This window comes from Syngnathoides biaculeatus, chromosome 9, assembly GCF_019802595.1.
Source record: "Syngnathoides biaculeatus isolate LvHL_M chromosome 9, ASM1980259v1, whole genome shotgun sequence".
Classification (NCBI taxonomy): domain Eukaryota; kingdom Metazoa; phylum Chordata; class Actinopteri; order Syngnathiformes; family Syngnathidae; genus Syngnathoides; species Syngnathoides biaculeatus.
The window spans coordinates 8,006,865-8,026,792 of NC_084648.1; the positions used below are offsets into that span (position 1 = coordinate 8,006,865).

The 19,928-nt window shown below is 42.2% G+C and overlaps 1 protein-coding gene across 1 annotated transcript in view; it reads left to right on the top strand.

The window, feature by feature from the left end:
* Positions 1 to 206: 206 nt before the first annotated feature.
* Positions 207 to 19,928, top strand: part of LOC133506048 (voltage-dependent calcium channel gamma-2 subunit-like) — a 41,641-nt gene continuing 21,919 nt past the window's right edge. Inside the window, exon 1 of the mRNA XM_061829781.1 lies at positions 207 to 426. Coding sequence (XP_061685765.1) covers positions 216 to 426 — 211 coding nt within the window. The 5' untranslated portion in view covers positions 207 to 215. The remainder of the gene's footprint in view (positions 427 to 19,928) is intronic.

The window sequence follows — 19,928 nt, forward strand, 5'->3', positions numbered from 1 at the left end:
CCTGGTCAGCGACCCCCCACCCAAAACCAACCATACGATTTCCCCCGAGCTCCCCTAATTCCCCCGCCCCCCCTGCGGCCCCCCGCTACCGCCGCCCGCCTGCCGCTGCCGCCCACCCCCCCTTTTTCGAGCTGGCGTGGCGACGCAAACTCACAAATATTTACTTCCTGTACGTGAAGAGGAAAGGGGGGCCCCCCTTCGTGGAATGCGGCAACATGGGCGTGTTTGACCGCGGGGTTCAGATGCTGCTGACCACGGTGGGGGCCTTCGCCGCCTTCAGCCTCATGACCATCGCCGTGGGCACGGACTACTGGCTGTACTCGCGCGGCGTCTGCAAGATCAAGAGCAACAACGAGAACGAGACCAGCAAGAAGAACGAAGAGGTGATGACGCACTCGGGCCTGTGGAGGACCTGCTGCCTGGAAGGTGAGATACAAACGCCCCCGTCAATCAATGGCGGTGGTCACGGGGTGTCCATACTGTCGTTGGTTGCTACACAGCATCAAAGATGGCCGAGTGGCCTCTGCAAGTTGGTTTTCAGCATCAAAGACAATTCTTGGCTTGTCTGGGGAAAACATACAAGTTTGGGTGACATCAAAGACACGTTAGGGTCATAAATTGCCCAACATACCAGTTTTGGAAACATCAAGACAATTTACCGTGTAAACATCAAACACATTTGAGAGGCTTCTGCAAGGCTGACGGCATTAAAAACAATTTAAAGGCTTCAATTGGCCTGATGAATAAGTATCAAAGACCCATTACAGTCTTCAGTGAGGCCAACGTATGAGTTTTTGTAAACATTACAGACAACTGAGAGGCTTCAGTAAGCCTGACGTGAATGTTTTTGGAAATATTAAAGACGTTTTAGAGGATTCTAGGGGGTCTGTCATGCATTTTTGTACACATCAAAGAGAATTGAGTCGTCAATGCAGGCATGGTACGTTTTCGTAGATATCAAAGACAATTCTGGGCCTGGAGAAAATTTTGAGTCTCCTCTGTAAATAAAGATTTTTGTGTATACTTGAAATGTAGTTTAGTCAAACCATGAGACTAAGTATATATTATGTTGTAAACGTCAAAGACAATTTAGAAAAGTCAATGGGTCAGAAATCTCACATTAGTTTTGTGTCTGCAGTTTGGCGCGCACACAAGTGTAAAAATTAAAGACAATTCTAGATCTTTAGTGCACATTAGATTACTATTTTTTGTAGAGATCAAATGAATTGTACACTACATCGACAAATGTTAAGTGCATCTTCTGTAAACAAAAAAAAACAATGTAGGCTTAAATATAACAAAAATATCGAACGCCTTTATTACACGATTTGTTAGCAGTGAAAAGAATGTAGCGATTTAAAAAAAATGTACGTTACATACGCACTTGACATACACGTTTTTGTAACCATCAAAGACAATTTAATAATCCCTGCACCTTGTAAATAGGAAAGATAATGGTGTGTCTTTAATAAATTAAAATTTTGCAAGATAGTATTCAAAGCACTTATGTTTGTGTAAACTAAATGGGGTCACTGACAGCCACCCCAATAGGTTCTAGAGATGCCACAAGGAGGTGACAAAGCACTTTTTACTCTATTAGACAAGGCTGAGGCCTGGGCAAAAAATGTATCAAAGAGTTCAGTATTTATCGAATACCGGAGGATGGGTCACTCCAAAAAAATCTGTAGATTCTTGAATGCAGAACCGCAGGGTTGACTTTACACTTTCATTTCTTGTAAACATCAAAGACGGGCACATTCAACTGCAGAAGTTTTAAATAATGGCACACCGGTGTTAATGAAGTAGACCTTTACCATCATTCTGGATTGTCCCATGTCGGCGGTCCAGCTGCCGAGCCTGACGGACCTTTCCGTCACGGATTTGTCCGTGATGGATCTCTCCCCGGGCCTGAGTCTGGTTCCGATGCGGCCAGCCCAGCAGGCCTGAAGGCTCGCGGACCGTGACAGGTGGAGCTCAGCGGGCTCTAAGTGCCGCTATTAATCTCCATCACGCCGCCCCGTGTGTGACAACAGATATGTTTCTGGGAATGAGATGCGTGTGTGTGTGTGTGTGTGTGTGTGTGTGCACATGTTCATCATTTTTCTTACAGAGGACATCTGAAGCCAGTGAACCTCACAAGGTTAAACTCTTTTAAAACTGTGGAGACACACCACAATGTACTTTATGCGTTTTTTGGTTTTTTTTTGACATCATCAGCTTTTTACTGCGGTGCCAAATAGACCAAGTGGACAATACTATTTGGATTCAGAAGCAGTTTGAGGGCAATTCATAGCAATGTAGGAGAAAATATATATGCAGGAGGATGATGTTCAATGACTACACAAACGCAGGGTGGAAAAAAATCAAAATGACGAAAAACATAAAGTCGTCTCTCGGTAAGTAGGTTACTTGCCGGTTTATGAAGATGGGAGACCAGGCTGTACCATTTTCCGTTATTGGGCGGGGAGGAAAAAAGTAAAAATACCAATAAATGCAATAGAATGTAGGATTATTTAGTTTATGAAGAATAACTGATCCGACCATAATATTTTTTTTATGTCTGAGGTGGGAAGAAAGAAGTCACAATACTTTTAAATATAAAAAAACTTTATTGGTCATTTTACTATTTCTGGGTGTGTACGCCGCCTTGACTTGGTGGGAAAAGACAAACCAGACAACCATTTTTGATTTTGGGGTCGGGAGAAAAATTCAAAATCAGATTTGTTGGTAGGTGGGCTCCATCTTAGTTAATAAGGAACAGACAGCACTGTCCCATTTGCGTTGAGAGAGGGGGGTGAAGACTCAAATGGTGAAATCTGCATGGGTAATCCACCTCTGTATCTTTGGAGAGGGCAGCCTTTAATGATGTCTTCCATTTTCTGCTACTCTCCACAAGCGCAATGTGGGCCGGGGCTTCTGCCACTTCTAAAGGAGTGAGATAAGCACCACAACCAGTCCTAAATTTATTAATAGTTGGCTACAGTCTCCTTGAAAAGCTCGGTGCTCAGGACCTGTTGAGTAGGGTGTGAGTTTACTGGGGACCTCCTTGAGCGTCCATTCATTTTTATCAAGCTGCTTGGACGGAAAAGGCAACTGGTGGGGGGTTCTTGCAGATGAGGCACCTTGACGGGAGTCGAACAGCGTGTCGGTTGAAGCGACTGCATCTGAATGGATCGGTAGATGCGCCTTGAATCGTTTGGAGCAGATGGGGGAGCACTGTTTGATAAGGCAGGGAGTAAGGGGAGCGGTGTCGAGCCAGCTGTCCCAGTTACTGTAAGATCCGCATGGTTGTGTTGCGTTGGGTGGCCCAAACGGCGGCACAATATTCTGCTGCAGAGTGCATGAGCGCCAGTGCTGAGGTGCACGGTGTGGATGTTGATTGCCACAGTTTTGCATTTGAAAAGAAATTCCTCATAACTCACTTTAGTCAAGTGCCAGATCCATTATCGACTCATCAAACACACAAAAAACACCCCACCTCAGATACCTCAAATAAATGCCTGATTCTCTTTCCCCTGTGGGGGGAAAAAAAAATGAAATAGACGACAGTTAGATTTGTGATGTGACAATTAAATGTCGGGTTCGTTTATATTTGAACATATAAATGCCAGACTTCAAATGTACACCTCCTTTGAGAAAAAAAAAACAAAACAAAAAAGAGCTAATGGTCAAAAATGATTTGTTTAACGTCTCCCTCATCACCCACTTCACCTCACATTCACATCAACTTTTTTTTAATTCTCCCGAGACAAACAATGAACAAGTGATGACTAAAAACCTACGGCCGTACCGGAATGTAAACGTGGCGCCCATCCCCCACCCGAACAAACCACGCCCTGAATAAATACATCAAAACGGATGACTGTGCGGCAAAACCCACCAAACACAAAGCCAGTAAAGTGCATGGAGCATCCTGTGCGCCATCACACTGATGTCACCTGATGCTTGTTGCTTCTTGTGACAGTGTAGTGTAATCTGTGTGTGTGTGTGTGTGTTGTGTGTGTGTGTGTGTGTGTGTGTGTGGTGTGTGTGTGTGTTGTGTGTGTGTGTGTTTCGTTGGCGCCTCCACGTGCCCTCTTTAACGCTTGGCGGGAAGGTGCTGACAGGCCGTCTGCGCCGTCATCCCACAGCCAAAGAGAGTGACCTCTGTGTGTGTGTGTGTGTGTGTGTGTGTGTGGTGTGTGTGTGTGTGTGTGTGTGTGTGTGTGTGTGCATGTGCGTGCGTGTGTGTGTCTCTACCCAGACACACTCACTGTTGTCGCTGACCACAAAAAAGCAATATGGTGATATCATCGTCTATATGGGATCGCTCCGACGGCATCAAATATCAAACTGTCTTCTTTCCCAGTCACATAGAAATCGTAATCTGTCGTACATGGTCGCCTTCCAATATGCCGATTATTGAAATTCCGATCTGTATTGCAGTACTAGCAATATTTTTGTAGTTTACTTGCCCTGCTCTTCGCACCCCCTACCCCAAAAGATGTAGTAAATGAGTAGTAGCTGGTGGGAGAACAATGCGAGTTATATGAGTCACATCAGGCGTGTGTGTTATATGAGACATGATCTCATTGATTGTCAGTACGGATGACAAAATATCCAAGCACACGCACACATGCACACATTTTAATGTAACAAACATCAACGCACAGATGCACGGATGTTACAGTACAGTATATTGTGTCGTCTGTTAAAGGTCAGATCACAAATGATGTTAATGAGGTCAGTAAAAATACATGTTTGTGTTGTTTATATGTTATGTAACACATGCACGTAACTTTCAGCAAGTTTTGACTTATAGCTTTGCAAAAAATGGACTTTTATTAAGCATACCGAGTCCTCCCTGAACATACCTAAACCTTGAGAGACCGGGGCGGCGTTTTTCTTTCCACCACAATGTTCCGGAGAACCCAAGTCATGGCACGTTTGAGCCCTTCAGGATGTTGGAACCTGACGGTGATGACAACGACCAGCCAAGTAGCAGGCAGAAACAGAAAAGCAGAGCAAGCGAGTCATTGTCACTCCACAGGGTTGCCAATATTTTTGAACGCGGCTATATGTATTATATATTCAAATATGTTTCAGTGACACGGCACAAACTTACATACAGACACAGATCTTCTCTAGATCACACAGATTTCTGGGATGTCACTGAGAAACACGGAGTTTCAGCTGCTTCCAAAGATTTTCTATTGGGTTTTGGTCTGGAGACTGGCTAGGCCACGCCAGAACCTTGATATGCTTCTTACGGAGCCACTCCTTGGTTTTCCTGGCATTGTCACGTTGAAAGACCCAGTCATGACCCATCTTCAATACTCTGACTGAGGGAAAGAGGCCGTTCCCCAAATCTCACAATACACGGCCGCGGTCATCCTCTTCTTAATACAGTGCAGTCGTCCTGTCCCATGTGCAGAAAAACACCCTCAAAGCATGATGCTACCACCCCCATGCTTTACAGTAGCGATGTTATTCTTGAGATGTGGAACTCATCATTCGTCTTCCTCCAAACACAGCTCATGGAATTATGACCAAACAGTTCCATTTTGGTCTCATCTGACCACAAAACCTTCTCCCCTGACTCCTCTGTATCATACAAATGTTCACTGGCAAACTTAAGCCGGGCCTTGACATGTACTGGTTTAAGCAGGGGAACCTACCGTGTCATGGATGATTTCAAAACATGACGTCTTAGTGTATTGCCGACAGTCACCTTGGAAACGGTGGTCCCACATCTTTTCAGGTCATTGACCAAGTCCTGTCGTGTAGCCCTGTGCTGATTCCTCACCTTTCTAAGGATCATTGAGACCCCACGAGGTGATATATTGCATTTGAGATGGACCATCATGTTTCGCTTCTTCCATTTTGTAATGATTGCTCAAACAGTGGACCTTTTTTCAACAAGCTTCTTGGCAATTTCTCCGTAGCCCTTTCCAGCCGTGTGGAGTTGTACAATTTTGTCTCTGGTGTCTTTGGACAGCTCTTTGATCTTGGCCACGTTACAAGTTCGAGTCTTGCTGATTGTATGGGGAGGACAGGTGTCTTTATGCAGCTAACGACCTCACTCGGGTACATCTGATACAGGATAATACATGGAGTGGAGGTGGACTTTTAAAGGCGGAGCAACAGGTCTTTGAGGGTCAGAATTCTAGCTGATAGACAGGTGTTCAAAAACTTATTTGCAGTTGTATCAAACAAATAAATTGTTAAAAAAAATCATACATTGTGATTCCTGGATTTTTCCTTTTAGATTATCTCTCTCACAGTGGACATGCACCTACGATGAAAATTTCAGACCCCTCCATGATTTCTAAGTGTGAGAACTTGCAATATAGCAGGGTGTTCAAATACTTTTAAAATGTTCTCCACTGTATTGCATTCCCCACGCTTGAATAGCTTTATAACACATCACAGAGAAAGTCTTTGTGGTATATGATGGCTTGTCATGTAGGCAAACGTACAGATGACGGTACTGAAAAGTACTGCGTGGATCTTTTTTTCCCCTATTTGCCATTGCATAATAACTGTTCACCGCTGCACCGTGGCGGCTGCGAGATTTGGATCTTTTGCTGTCCCCGGGGGTCCCGATGGCAATAGGATAAATTGTTAGCGATGCAACTGTTTCAGCCGCTAGCTCTTTATCCGATGTTTTCTTTCTCAAAACACGCCGGTTCAAAGCGACCAACACATTTTAAAAGCTCGCAAGGCACTCATAGCTGACTACGTTTCTTCCCCAATAGATTGACTTTCCCTATCCACTCTTCACGTAATCCTTTTTTACTTGAACCCCCCACCCCCACCCCCAAAAAAAAGAAAAAAAATTTGCCACTGCCTGAAGCCTTTGTACAATCAAATACCACACAACAAAGGCAAAATAACAAACATGAAATGAAGTTAAAAATGAACACGTCGATAATGTCACGAAATGCAGCGCAAATAATGCTAATAGTAAACAAAAAATGGAGACCAAAAATTATATTAAAAAAATAAAATAATGTTAAACAACTAAAGTTAAAGAAAAGACAAAAACTGATCTAATTGTAAAATTATTATAAAAACAAAAAATTAAATGAAAATGGGCATTAATTGTGAAAAATGACAATCAAGAATATAAACATGTAAAGTGTGAAAAATGGAAGTCATGTTACGTTAAAAAAATGAAATGACAATGACAAAAAATGTTCATCAAAACAAACAAAAAAACACACATCCAGTCATTCATGTTAACATTCATTTCACACCCATTCAATCCATTCTCTGTACCACTTATCCTCACAAGGGTCGCGGGAGTGCCACAGCCTATCCCAGCTATCATCGGACAGGAGGCAGGGTACACCCTGGACTGGTTGCCAGCCAATCGCAGGGCACATAGAGACAAACAACCATTTGCACTCCTAATCACACCTACAGTATGCCCAATTTAGAGTCTTCAGTCAATGCGTGTTTTTGGGATGTGGGAGGAAACTGGAGTGGCCGGAGAAAACCCACGTAGGCACAGGGAGAACATGCAAACTCCACACAAGCGGGGACGGGACTCCAAACCCCGGTCCTCAAAACTGTGCTTATGAATCGTCCACCGTGCTGCCCTAAAACCATAACATTACAGGTAAAAAGAAAATTATCTTCCAGCTGCACTAATAGATGACACACCACAACTAAATGCCCCCGCCCCGCCCTGGGGACACCTGAGAGTTAAAAAAAAAAAAAATGGTAGATCCTTGGCAATTAAAATGTTCAACTCAACAACAACTCAAATAAACACCTATTTTTAATACTTTTCCCAAGTGATTAGAAGTATAAATGTGAAAATTAAGGTTCTAGGTCCATTTCAGCAAATAAACAAGATGCCTTAAATTAACTACAATTAAAAAAGTAGTGGAAGCACAGTGGATCATCTGGTAAAGCATTGGCGTCACAGTTCTGAGGTCCCGGGTTCAATCCCGGATCCGGCCGCGTGGAGTTTGCATGTTCTCCCAGTGCCTGCGTGGGTTTTCTCCGGGCACTCCGGTTTCCTCCCACATCCCAAAAACATGCAACATTCATTGCCCCTAAATGTGATTGTGAGTGCAGCCGTTTGTCTCAATGCATCCTGCGATTGGCTGGTGACCACTTCAGGGTGTACCCCGCCTCCTGCCCGTTGACAGCTGGGATAGTCTCCAGCACTCCCTGCGACCCTCGTGAGGATAAGCGGGAAAGAAAATGGATGGGTGGATGGATGGGGAAGGTGGAAAGTTAAAGAGAAGCTTGTTAAAAACTGTGCTTCAACCTTCTCCTCCATTTATTGGTTGTCTGCATACATTACTTACTTACTATGTACCAAGAGTACATATAGGAGAACATGAATCAGAAGGGTTTCTGAGGATAAGCGGCTGAGAAAATGGAAGGATGCATAAAAAAGTAGCAGTAGTAACTACGAACACAAATGAGTACCAAACCTCAAATGATCACCAGGTGGTGATTAGAAATTATACCATTACCTCAGAGAAGAAAAACAACGGGTTACAAATTGAAAAATGGTGATGAAATCACGAAATGTTAACAAAATATCAAAATGAGGATCAATATGTGCAATTGCAATGTTGGAGGTTTTTAGGATCTCTGTGGGACCGGTCCTAATCCTCAGCAAATATTCTGCTTCCTGCTGTCTTGATTGTCATAGTTACAACAATTAAAAAGTTAAATGAGTTTGTAGTTGAGACAAACACAACAATAGTTCATAATGGTAATAATAATTCATCTTCATTACTGAGGAATGATACCAGGAGGATCCAGCGGGGTTTCTGCCACCATCACCATGACAATGACTAATAATAATAATAATAATAATAATCACGATAATTCATCCTCGTTATTGAGGGATGATACCAGGAGGATCCAGCGGGGTCGCCACCACAATCACCATGACAACGGGCTTAGTCATCCACAAACAAGAGCACCAGCAATGACTAACGTTTCATGAAGGTGTCATCGTGCGCTCGCTCTTTCTCTTTCTTTCACTCTCTGGGCGGGATGATTAATTGGACACTATCATGTCCTACAGAATGTGGGCAGGGTTGAAAAGGAGGAGGATATGAGATCCGGGTGAGAAGGGAGAAAAAAAATTATGAATTCATAAATACAAGTGTAACATTCTGACCAATTTTTAAATTAAGGATCAGAACATGATGCAATTTTAGAATCTCCGATTCATGCATGTCTTTGGGGTGTGGGAGGAAACCAGAGCGGCTGGAGCAAAATTTTTCCTGTCACCTTTGTGAGGATAAGCAGCTGGATCGTTGTTAAAAAAAAATAAATCTGATATTCTGGTTTAACTTCTTGAAATGTCTTCATGGGTCTTGCCCAATTTTGTGTCATTTTTATCAATCTTTCAAGGGAATGTGATTTTCAAAAATAAGACCTGCCATTTTCTAAATACGACAACTAGGTAAGAAGAAGTTTTGGGATATTATTTTCACATAAATCCCATATTTTGTGACTTGTCATATTCGAGTGTTTCCCGCTTAGCATCACGGTCGAAAGAATCTTCTGAGAAAAAAAAAAAAAAAAAAAAAACAAGCAGTACCTCTCAGTCTCCACGCCGGCACGCTGCCGTAAAATACATAAATCCACTTATCTCTCAAGGAGATTAAAAAAAAAAAAAAACTCAGGAAGAACAATCAGTGAGTGAAGGAAGGATGGGGTGAGGAAGAGGTTGATGTGGGATACGAGGAGAGAATGAGGAGGAGGAAAAAAAGGGATGGCTGTGATGGGAGTGGGAGGAGGAGACGGGAGGGAGGGGGGGCTAGCAGTTTGTGGAGGTTCGGGTTTTATGGGGAGTCATCAAACTACACTGCGATACTTCATCCGCACAAAAGGATGAGGAAAATCTACTTCATAATTTCAAATTATACGTCTGTTTAAGCATACACATTTCAAATTCGGAAGGAATCGGACCTCGTAAAATGGCGTTTTGAGACCAAAATAGCAAGTTTTCTGTGCATTTTCGGGCATGACATTTTGAGACTTTTACTGCTGTTCTACTTACATGCCGACTAAATTTCCCATCACCAAGTGGAGGGAGCTTCAGGGGGGAGTTTTCAAAAACGTCACATCAATGCGACCCAGTCCATTTTTGAGGTTGTGACGAGTACTGCGAATTCAGCCCAAAATGTTTGCTTCCAACCAAAATGCCAGAATTCCTGCGCACATCCACACGAGGCTTCTGGATTATTTATTTTCTAAGTCTATCAATGATAGCTACCTACCAAATTTCATGTAGCTAAAGGTGCTACCAAGACGAAATTGGGTTGCACAACAATTACAACTAATTGACGTTTCAAACCAAATGTCAGACGTCCTGTGTCTTTTCACTTATGGCTTCTTGAACTGGCGGCATGGTGGAGCAGATGGTAAAGCGTTGGCCTCACAGTTCTAAGGACCAGGGTTCGTTCCCGGCCCCACCTGTATGGAGTGCGCATGTTCTCACCGTGCCTGCGTGGGTTTCCTCCAGGCACTCCGTTATCCTACCATATCCCAAAAACATGCAACATTAATTGGACACTCGAATTTGCCCCGAGGTGTGATTGTGAGTACGGCCGTTTGTCTCTCTGTGCCCATCGATTGGCTGGCAACCACTTCAGGGTGTACCCTGCCTCCTGCCCGTTGACAGCTGGGATAGGCCCCAGCACTCCCCGCGACCCTCATGAGGTTAAGCGGCAAAAGAAAATGGATGGAGGGTTCTTGAACTTTTTTGTAATCATGTTAAGTGAAACTGGCTCCAGTGGCTAAATTTAAAAGAAAGTAGGAACAGGGAATGTTTGATCTCTGACTTGTACATTTTAACTCTTAACTTATTGAGACTCTTTGTAGGTCTACTCATGATAGACGAATTTCATGTTGCTTGGTGGAACTGTGTTTGGGGAGGAATTTTCATAAAGGTGCGCAGAGTAAGCAGGCTATTTTTGAGGGTTGAGACAAACCCACTTTTGTGGTGGTTGGAAAATACCTGCTAGACCCAAAACTGGCTGATTTCCTGTCTTTTAAGGCATGAGTTCACAAGACTTTTTTGTGTGTGTGCTCTATTGATGATAAACATCTATCCATCCATCCATTTTCTTTGCCGCTTATCCTCACGAGGGTCACGGGGAGTGCTGGAGCCTATCCCAGCTGCCAACACCCTGAACTGGTTGCCAGCCGATCGCAGGGTACATGGAAACAGACAACAGACACACTCACAATCACACCTTGGGGAAATTTAGAGTGTCCAATTAATGTTGCATGTTTTTGGGATGTGGGAGGAAACCAGAGTGCTTGGAGAAAACCCACACAGGCACGGGGAGAACATGCAAACTCCACACAGGCGGGTCCGGGATCGAAACTGGGACCTGAGAACTGTGAAGCCAAGGCTTCACCAGCTGAGCCACCGTGCCACCTGACGATAAACATATGGACCAAATTTCAAGTCACTTCGTGAGGGGGGTTGAATATTCCCCCAAAACCGCTGTCACTGCTACTACACTAGAACACAGGAACACAGCTTTGGTGGATTTCTGGAAAGAAGTTCATTCTTGAATGTAAAAGCCCTTGAAATGCTTGATCGGGGATGTGATCATCTTGGCATCATGTCCCCACATCATCAGAAGAACTGAAGAGGGTCCGCTGAAGTCACTCATTTGGTTTCCCACAAAAGCAGAAAAAAAGTGTGTGTTTTAAGTGTGTGTGTGTGTGTGACCCTCTAACAGTGTTTATAGGCCACTACGCTATCAGTGCCGGTTGCTATGGACCTATATGAGTCTTTGAACAGCCGTTGCTATGCAGCGAGCGAGCGAGGCAGAGCAATGAGCCAGAGGCCCATGCAGTGGATGAGTCATAGCCCCCCCCCCATTCTACCTCTCCCCCCCCCCACCCAGACCTCCCTTCACTAACACTTGTAGCCCCTACTGCGTTCTTTACACACTCACGCACAGAAACAACGATGAACCTCCTGGCGTTCTGGCGGTGGACGAACCTGTCAAACAAGGCTGACGGCGCGCCTGAAAACACACATACACACACCTGGATGCGACGGCGCCGCCGTTGCAGAAGCACACACAGTCGGTGTAACCTGTTGTGATGTGTGCACTGTAGCTTGATACGCCCTCTGCTACTACAGAGGAGAGCTCAGTGTGGTCATGTGACCCGCAATGCAGCTTAAACCTTAAAACCTCTCTGGGACGTTTTGTGCCATAGGATGTACGCTTGTCTATTGGGGGTTTTTCCAAGACATTGTGCCTCGTTTATTGTAGCCAGAGAACAGGAATTGTACTGTATGCCCATCCATCCATTTTCTGAGGTGCTTATTCTCATGGGGGTCCCGGAAGGGCTGGACATTATCCCAGCTGTCATCGGGGAGGAGGCGCGGTACACCCTGGACTGGTTGCCGGCCAATCGCAGGGCACATCGAGACAGACGCTGTCTGCACTCACAATCACACCTCGGGGCAATTTAGAGTGTCCAATTAATGCATGTTTTGGGGATGTGGGAGGAAACCCACGCAGGCACAGGGAGAACATGCAAACTCTACACTGGCGGGAATGGGATTTGAAACCCGGTCCTCAGAACTCTGAGCCCAATCCTCTCCAGCTCCACCACCGTGCCGCCTCTACTGAATGTATTCTTTTAAATTAGCAGCCCAAAATGGTCGGGCTACCCAAATGAAAATCACTGATATTGACTGATTTCATGTTAGGGACTGGAAATCATTTCAAGGGCTTAATTTTCAAACTTCTGTGGGGCGCAACAAAGCCAATTTTTGAAGATTGCTACAGTTTCTTCTTCAGGCTTGTCAAATTTCCTGTTGCCCACTGAAACTGTCTTCGGGGACTGAATACCCCCCCCCAAAAAAAAACTTCCTATGGACTCTTCTGACCTTTTCCTGTTTTCTGCAAGTGTACCTCGTGACTCAAATGATCAGCCTTTGTCGGTATTGAGTCTTAAGATGCAGCCATTTTGAAGAATGGTGACAATTATGTCACTGAGTGAGATCTTCTCATTTTATTTTAGGACTTGAAGATGTCACTTGGACACAAATACGAACAGTTGAGTCGGCATTACGCTGCCGTCTTCTCTCTGCACCGCAGCTCGGCGGACAATAAAAATGGCCTCTCACTTAATTCCCAACCATCAATTCAAGCTCAAGTGAGTCGATGGACAAATTAAGACCATTAAGATCAAATTAAGATGAGTGCAGATTCACAGTGTCATAAACGAGCGCGAGGGTTTAAGCAAAAATAATGTATACGCCACTGCGTCGCCAAATATTTTTACCGTCCAGAAAATATTTGGATCGACACTTAACAGCCCCGTGCCAAGCACGTGTATAAAAATTCATGGACAGTGCAACTGGAAAGTAATTGCTAGGCTTTCTGTACATTTTGTACTTATTCCAAAGTGCAATCTATTATTTTTTCCCCCCTCGAAAGTAAAATATTGTGTCCTCACAACATTCAATATTTGAGGTTGACTTTTTATATTTTGGAACTCCAGTTACAAAAGTTCCTCAAAAGGATGTATTCTTGCATTAAAAGTCAATACCTTTGTCACTGGTGGAGAAATCATATCTTGTTTGGCCTCCTTTTGAGCATCAGTGTACTTTTTCCAGATAGTACTTTTAATAAAATGACATAAAGTTGATTTCACTGTACAAGTGTGATGGTTCACTTGGCCGTAATTCTCGAGGGCTCTGTCATAGGGCTCCCTTCTTTCTTTCCATGGTCCATTTACTTCCACATGCCCAGATTCAAAATGAACATGAGTAGCATACTGACATACAAAATCATATACAACCCTAATCCTCACCCAAAAATGGTTTTCATTTTGTTGCAGTTAGAAATGGGATTGGTGTTAAGGTTTGACATTTTGGTGAAGAGGTTGAGTTAGGGTTTAAGACATAAGAGTTTGTGTCTTAGATTTACATTTCAGGATTAGGCCCAGTGATTTTAGGCATTGGGGTGAGTGTCAGGGGTTAGGGTTAAAGGTTAGAATATTGGGTAAAAGGTTGGGGTTAATGTCAGGTGTTGGGATTGATAGTAAGGGATTGTTTTTGGAGTTAAATTTAGGATTTTGTCTCACGTTAGGGTTAGGGCTGGGGTTTGGGATAGGTTTAGGGGTAAAAATTTAGTTCCATCCATCCATTTTCTTCGCAGCTTATCCTCACGAGGGTCATGGGAGTGCTGCAGCCTATCTCTGCTGTCAACGGCAGGAGGTGGGGTACCCCCTGAACTGGTTGCCAGCCAATTGCAGGGCACATGTGGACAAACAGTCGCACTAGGGGCAATTTAGAGTGTCCAATTAATGTTGCATGTTTTTGGGATGTGGGAGGAAACTAAGAGTGCCCGGAGAAAACCCACGCAGGCACGGGGAGAACATGCAAACTCCACACAGGCGGCGCCGGGATTAAACCCAGGACCTCAGAACTGTGAGGCCGAAGCTTTCCAATTGATCTACCGTGCTGCCAGAATTTAGTTTTAGTAGGAATTCAGTTCAATTCATATCTTCAATGGGAAAGTATATTTTATTTCTTTTTCATTATCTGTCCTTTTGTTGATGTTCCTCATCTAGTTCCTCTCCATGTTTATTTTGGCTCACTAATCGCTAATTTCCATTCAATTCAGTTTTAACGTCCTGCGGCCGCCTCACGTTCCTTGTTTTTAATGGCCAATGTCAAAGCCTTTTAGAGGCCAGCGGCTTTAAAAAGGCATAAATAAGACAGAGAAACATTAAACCAATGTACACATTAAGCGCGGTGGGATGTACTGTGTTGATCAGGGCAATAAAAATGAGCATCTGCCATCCGCCGGACGTCATCAAGCCAAACAATGCTGAAGTAAATTTGGACGAAACTGATCGAAGGTGAAGCGGCGTGAAAGAGTCGGACAAAAAAAATGATGCGCTAGCTTCGCCTGACCGATAAAATTCGTTCACACTCCGCTCATAAAGTGTCATTCCCCGTTATTCTGCGCTTATATCTCTCCTGGAACTGTAGCCATGGCATGAAGTTATGGGTTCATATGGTAGTTGACATACTTTTTTTTTCCCCGCTATTTATTGCATATATAGTGAGTATAAAAGAAAGCAGATTTGAACTGTTCTTTGATTTCAATGTTTTTTTTGTCAAAATCAGCCCACTTACAGTGTGTCTGTAGTGCTTATTGTTTTTTGTCAGGTAATACTACATTTTGACTTAGTATTGACTTGAGATCATCCTTCTGACGGAATTCCTGTCATACTCTTAAAAGATTATATTTTTACTGCCACAGAAGAAGCCTGCTCTTGCGACAATTTTGTACAAAAAAAATTAGGAAGCCGACGTATTTTGGTGGCAAACTTGGAAAAACAATTCAACAATTTGTACAACAGCGGAATCTATTTTTAATGTTTTAATGAATAATTTCTTCAGCAAAATATTTTGTCTTTAAAGATGTCTTTAATGTTGAGACTTTTAAATGTAAGATTAGAATAGCTTCATGTGTACGTTCCTAAAAATTATTCGTGTTGGAACAAATTAGCTATAATTTGATCACGTGGACGATGACGCTGCAATGAGATGATAACTAATACGTATGTTTTGGGATGCGCTTTAAAAATCACATTTTAAAGATATTAATGAACATCTGGATAGAGAACTGATTTTTAAAAAGGAAATATCTACATTCAGGTTGAAAACTTCTTTTTTCTCATGCTTTCTAGAGAATTTCCACTTTTTAATCATATTTCTTGCACGCCATTTAGAATTGTACTTCAAATTTATTTATTCAGCGCATTTCATACACAATGTCCTTTACATGATTAAAATCATTTGAAAATAGAAATAAAAAAATGTAAAACAGGGAAAAACAATAAAAATAAAGATAAAAATGATGACAAAAATAGATATGTTAAAAAATGTAAAATTGAAATTTAAAAAACTTTGCTTTTGTACATATCTATGTATCGATAGATAGATAGATAGATAGATAGATAGATAGATAGATAGATAGATAGATAGATAGATAGATAGATAGATAGATAGATAGATAGATAGATAGATAGATAGATAGATAGATAATAGATAGATAGATAGATAGATAGATAGAGATAGATAGATAGATAGATAGATAGATAGATAGATAGACAGTATTGTGTAATTATTCTAATATTATAATTTCCTATTCAATTTCCTAATGTGAAATTACTACATTTAGAATAACTTTGTATTGGGTTATTCATACTCTACACAAAACTTATAGCAATGTAATATTTGTAGTTTTGAGGCGCCGCCGAGTCTGCCACAAAGCGTTTTAGTGGAGCGGAGACACAAGTACCACATGTACTTTTGAAAGGTTAGGGGGGGGGGGGGGAGCATTGGTGTGTTGTGACTGGGACGTGGACAATAAAAGGCCACTTAGTATAAAGTATTCAGAGACAACGCGAGGCATTCGTGTGGGCGACATGTCCGACGCGGGATGGGAACGTAGCGACAACTTAACAGCCTCTTGAGGTGTGAAATATATACACAGATGATGCCAAGCTTTTTATGGAAACTTGCTGTTTCTCTCCCGGATTGAGTATTATTCAGGAGTGTGGATATCGTCACATATTGTCATTTTTGCAACATACCATCGCGTATCATTCTTTTGGAAACCCAGCATCTTCTTAAACATACATTTTAGCGACAAATCTTTATGTATTGTCATTTATGGAAGGAAGCAGTGATGGTAAAATGTGGATACGGGAAGATGTGCTAAAATGACAATATGGGAAAATATATGTATCACCATGAATTGGAGACTCTAAATTGCCTCTAGGTGCGATTGTGAGTGCGGCTGTTTGTCTCGATGTGCCCTGCGATTTGCTGGCAGCCAGTTCAGGGTGTACCCCGCCTCCTGTCCGTTGACAGCTGGGATAGGCTCCAGCACTCCCCGCGACCCTCATGAGGATAAGCAGCAAAAAAAAATGGATGGATGGATGGATGGATATATGGATCACAGAAAGTCTCCATACCTGAAGATGTGGTAAAAAGAGCCAGATGGGAAATTGCATTGCTAGAATCATATTATGGGACATATGTTGCTGAAATGTTGGTAAAAATATGTCTTTAAAATGACAATATATGAAGAAAAATTGCAAAGACGGCGGAATAAAAATTCTGTAGATGGCTATTGAATCCTATGGAATGATATCGAATGATGTTGAGTAATATGAAATCATGTGGAATGATATTAAATGAAATGGAACGAAGTGAAATAATGTAGAAAAGTGGGGGAAATGGGGGTATTTTAACATGGTAAAATGTGACGTGTGATTGAAAGAGTGAGATTTGGGTAACGCGAGAACGTGGGAGATGTCCAAAATATGTTTTGGATGTGGATGATATGTTGTAGCCACAGCTGACCCTGGGCCAGTATGACGGAAAATGAGATATTTAGCTAAAATGAAATTACGGGAAAATGTTGCTATGATGACGATAAGCGAAGATGCGTCCCTAAAATGACAATAAGCGAAGATCTTGATAAAATGGCGATACGTGAAGGTATTTTTCATAAATGACAACACCTCAGGATATGACGATATGAGTGATAGTTTAGTCAGTCATAGATAGCTGGGCTAGGCTCCAACACTCCCGTGACCCTTTTGAGGATAAGCAGCTCAGATAATAGACAAATGTATGATACAGTAACATACTTTCCTGAAATGTCGATTCATGAAAATATGCGCCTAAATAATGTTGTTAAAACGATTACACAGAATGCCAACAGTAATATCAGTGATTACACAACCATTAAAGAGTTCTTGCAAGACTACTATAAGAAAAATAATAAAACACACTGCAAAAACATTGCATTGGAGTGCATTGGAGTGCATTGCAGCACATGGCCGCCCTCCAACTTGGATGTCACCTCAGAGGCATCTGATCGTCATCGTAGCGATGTGTGTGCTGTTAAATAATGCACATGCTATTAAACATGAAGCAAACGCAATTATCGTGAGCCCCCCCATCGCCCCCTCCCCTCAGGACAACGCCATCATTCACTTATCCTTTTGGCCTTTCTCTCAATGATTTACACCAACAGAACGGGACCTTCGGTGATCCGAGCCAATCAGAGTGCAGCTTGTTGGCTGACCTCGACGCCGTTAAATGCGCGTTAATGTCGCACAGCGGCGGGCGTCTCCATTGAACAATTAACGCGACTAAAAGCACTTTGTGATACTTTACCATCTTTCCGTATCGTCGTTTGAGCAACATATCATTAAACCTTCTTATTTGAACAAAGAGATATATTAACGCTTTGACATTTTAGCAAAGTACTGTAGCTTTACAAGCTCTTATTTGACCAACAACGTATCCACACTTTCGTTTTAACGAAAAATGTCTTCACGTATTGTAATTTTTCAATTCTTCGCAAGCTAATTCCTTGTTGTTTAAAGACGAGGTGACACTACTGTTACGTTACGGTCCCTTTTATGTTGGGTTTGATTCAGAATCACCTCGGGTTCTTGCTTCCCTGATGGTTTGTCAAGACCCGAGAGCGCTTTTCTTTTAATTTACACTGACATCACATCAAGAGCTCAGCAGTAGATTTCCGGCTATAAAAAAAAAAAAAAAAGAAAAAAAAGTGATGTCATGTTTTAAATAGATGACTCAGCTCTGTGGAGCCATCATATCCAGTGGTGAAAAAACATCTATTCAGCTTATTTATGGACCTTCTTTGTAGTACTCATGAAAAAAAAACAACAAAAAAATCGGACAGGAAGTCTAGTCCAGACGCTCATTTACAGGACACAATATTAGGTACAGACGAGCTGTCAATCAAGTTTAGGCAAGCCAAAAACTCGAATGGATGCTATCCCGTCATTTAGCAGCATACCATCTTTATAGTAATGTATATTCGTGTGATGTCATATGAGCAGCATATTTTTATGTTTAGTCATTTTGGCGACATCTCTTGCTGTGTCATTATTTTCATTTGGCATCAATTTATTAGCATATTGTATTGTTTCATCATTTTAGCAGAATTTCATTTACAACAGTATCTTGAGTTTCCCAGCATATATTTTGCTATCATCAAATTTACTAAATATCTTATCTAATATGATTTATAATTTAGTGCAATATAATGCTCAATCAGTATTTTAGCACAATAACCTCGCCATTATTTTAAGAACATTTTTAAACATCTTATCTCCATATACTATTACTTTTTAGTCCTTTTAGCAATTTATAGTCTCAAATCTTCATTTTGGCATCATAACTTCCCATATCATCATTTTATTACCATATGTTCCCACATCCTCACCTTGACAATGTATTCTCTAGTATCCTTATTTTAAGAACATATCTTCCTGTGTCATAATCTTTTTTATTTATTTTATAATTAGTAATTTTCGGAAGGCGGCACAGTGAAGCAGCTGGAAAGCGTTGGTCTCACGGTTCTGAGGTCCCGGGTTCAATCCCGGAGCCGCCTGTGTGGAGTTTGCATGTTCTCCGGTTTCCTCCCACATCCCAAAAACATGCAACATTAATTGAACGCTCTAAATTGCCCCTAGGTGTGATTGTGAGTGCGGCTGTTTGTCTCTATGTACCCTGCGATTAGCTGGCAACCAGTTCAGGGTGTACCCCGCCTCCTGCCTGTTGACAGTTGGGATAGGCTCCAGCACTCCCCACGACCCTCGTGAGGATAAGCGGCAAAGAAAATGGATGGATGGATAATTTTAGCAACATACCGTATGCTCATTTTAGCAACAAAAGTTCCGGTTTGTCATTTTTGTAACATATCTTTTCCGTATTGTAATATTAGCTACGCTTAGCATTTTGGCCTTGTAGACTTCCATATCAACATTTTTACCAATACTATATCTTCATGGATCATTATTTCAGCAGAATTGCTTCTTCATGCAACATTTTGTCATTTTAGTAACACAGCTTTGCAAATAAT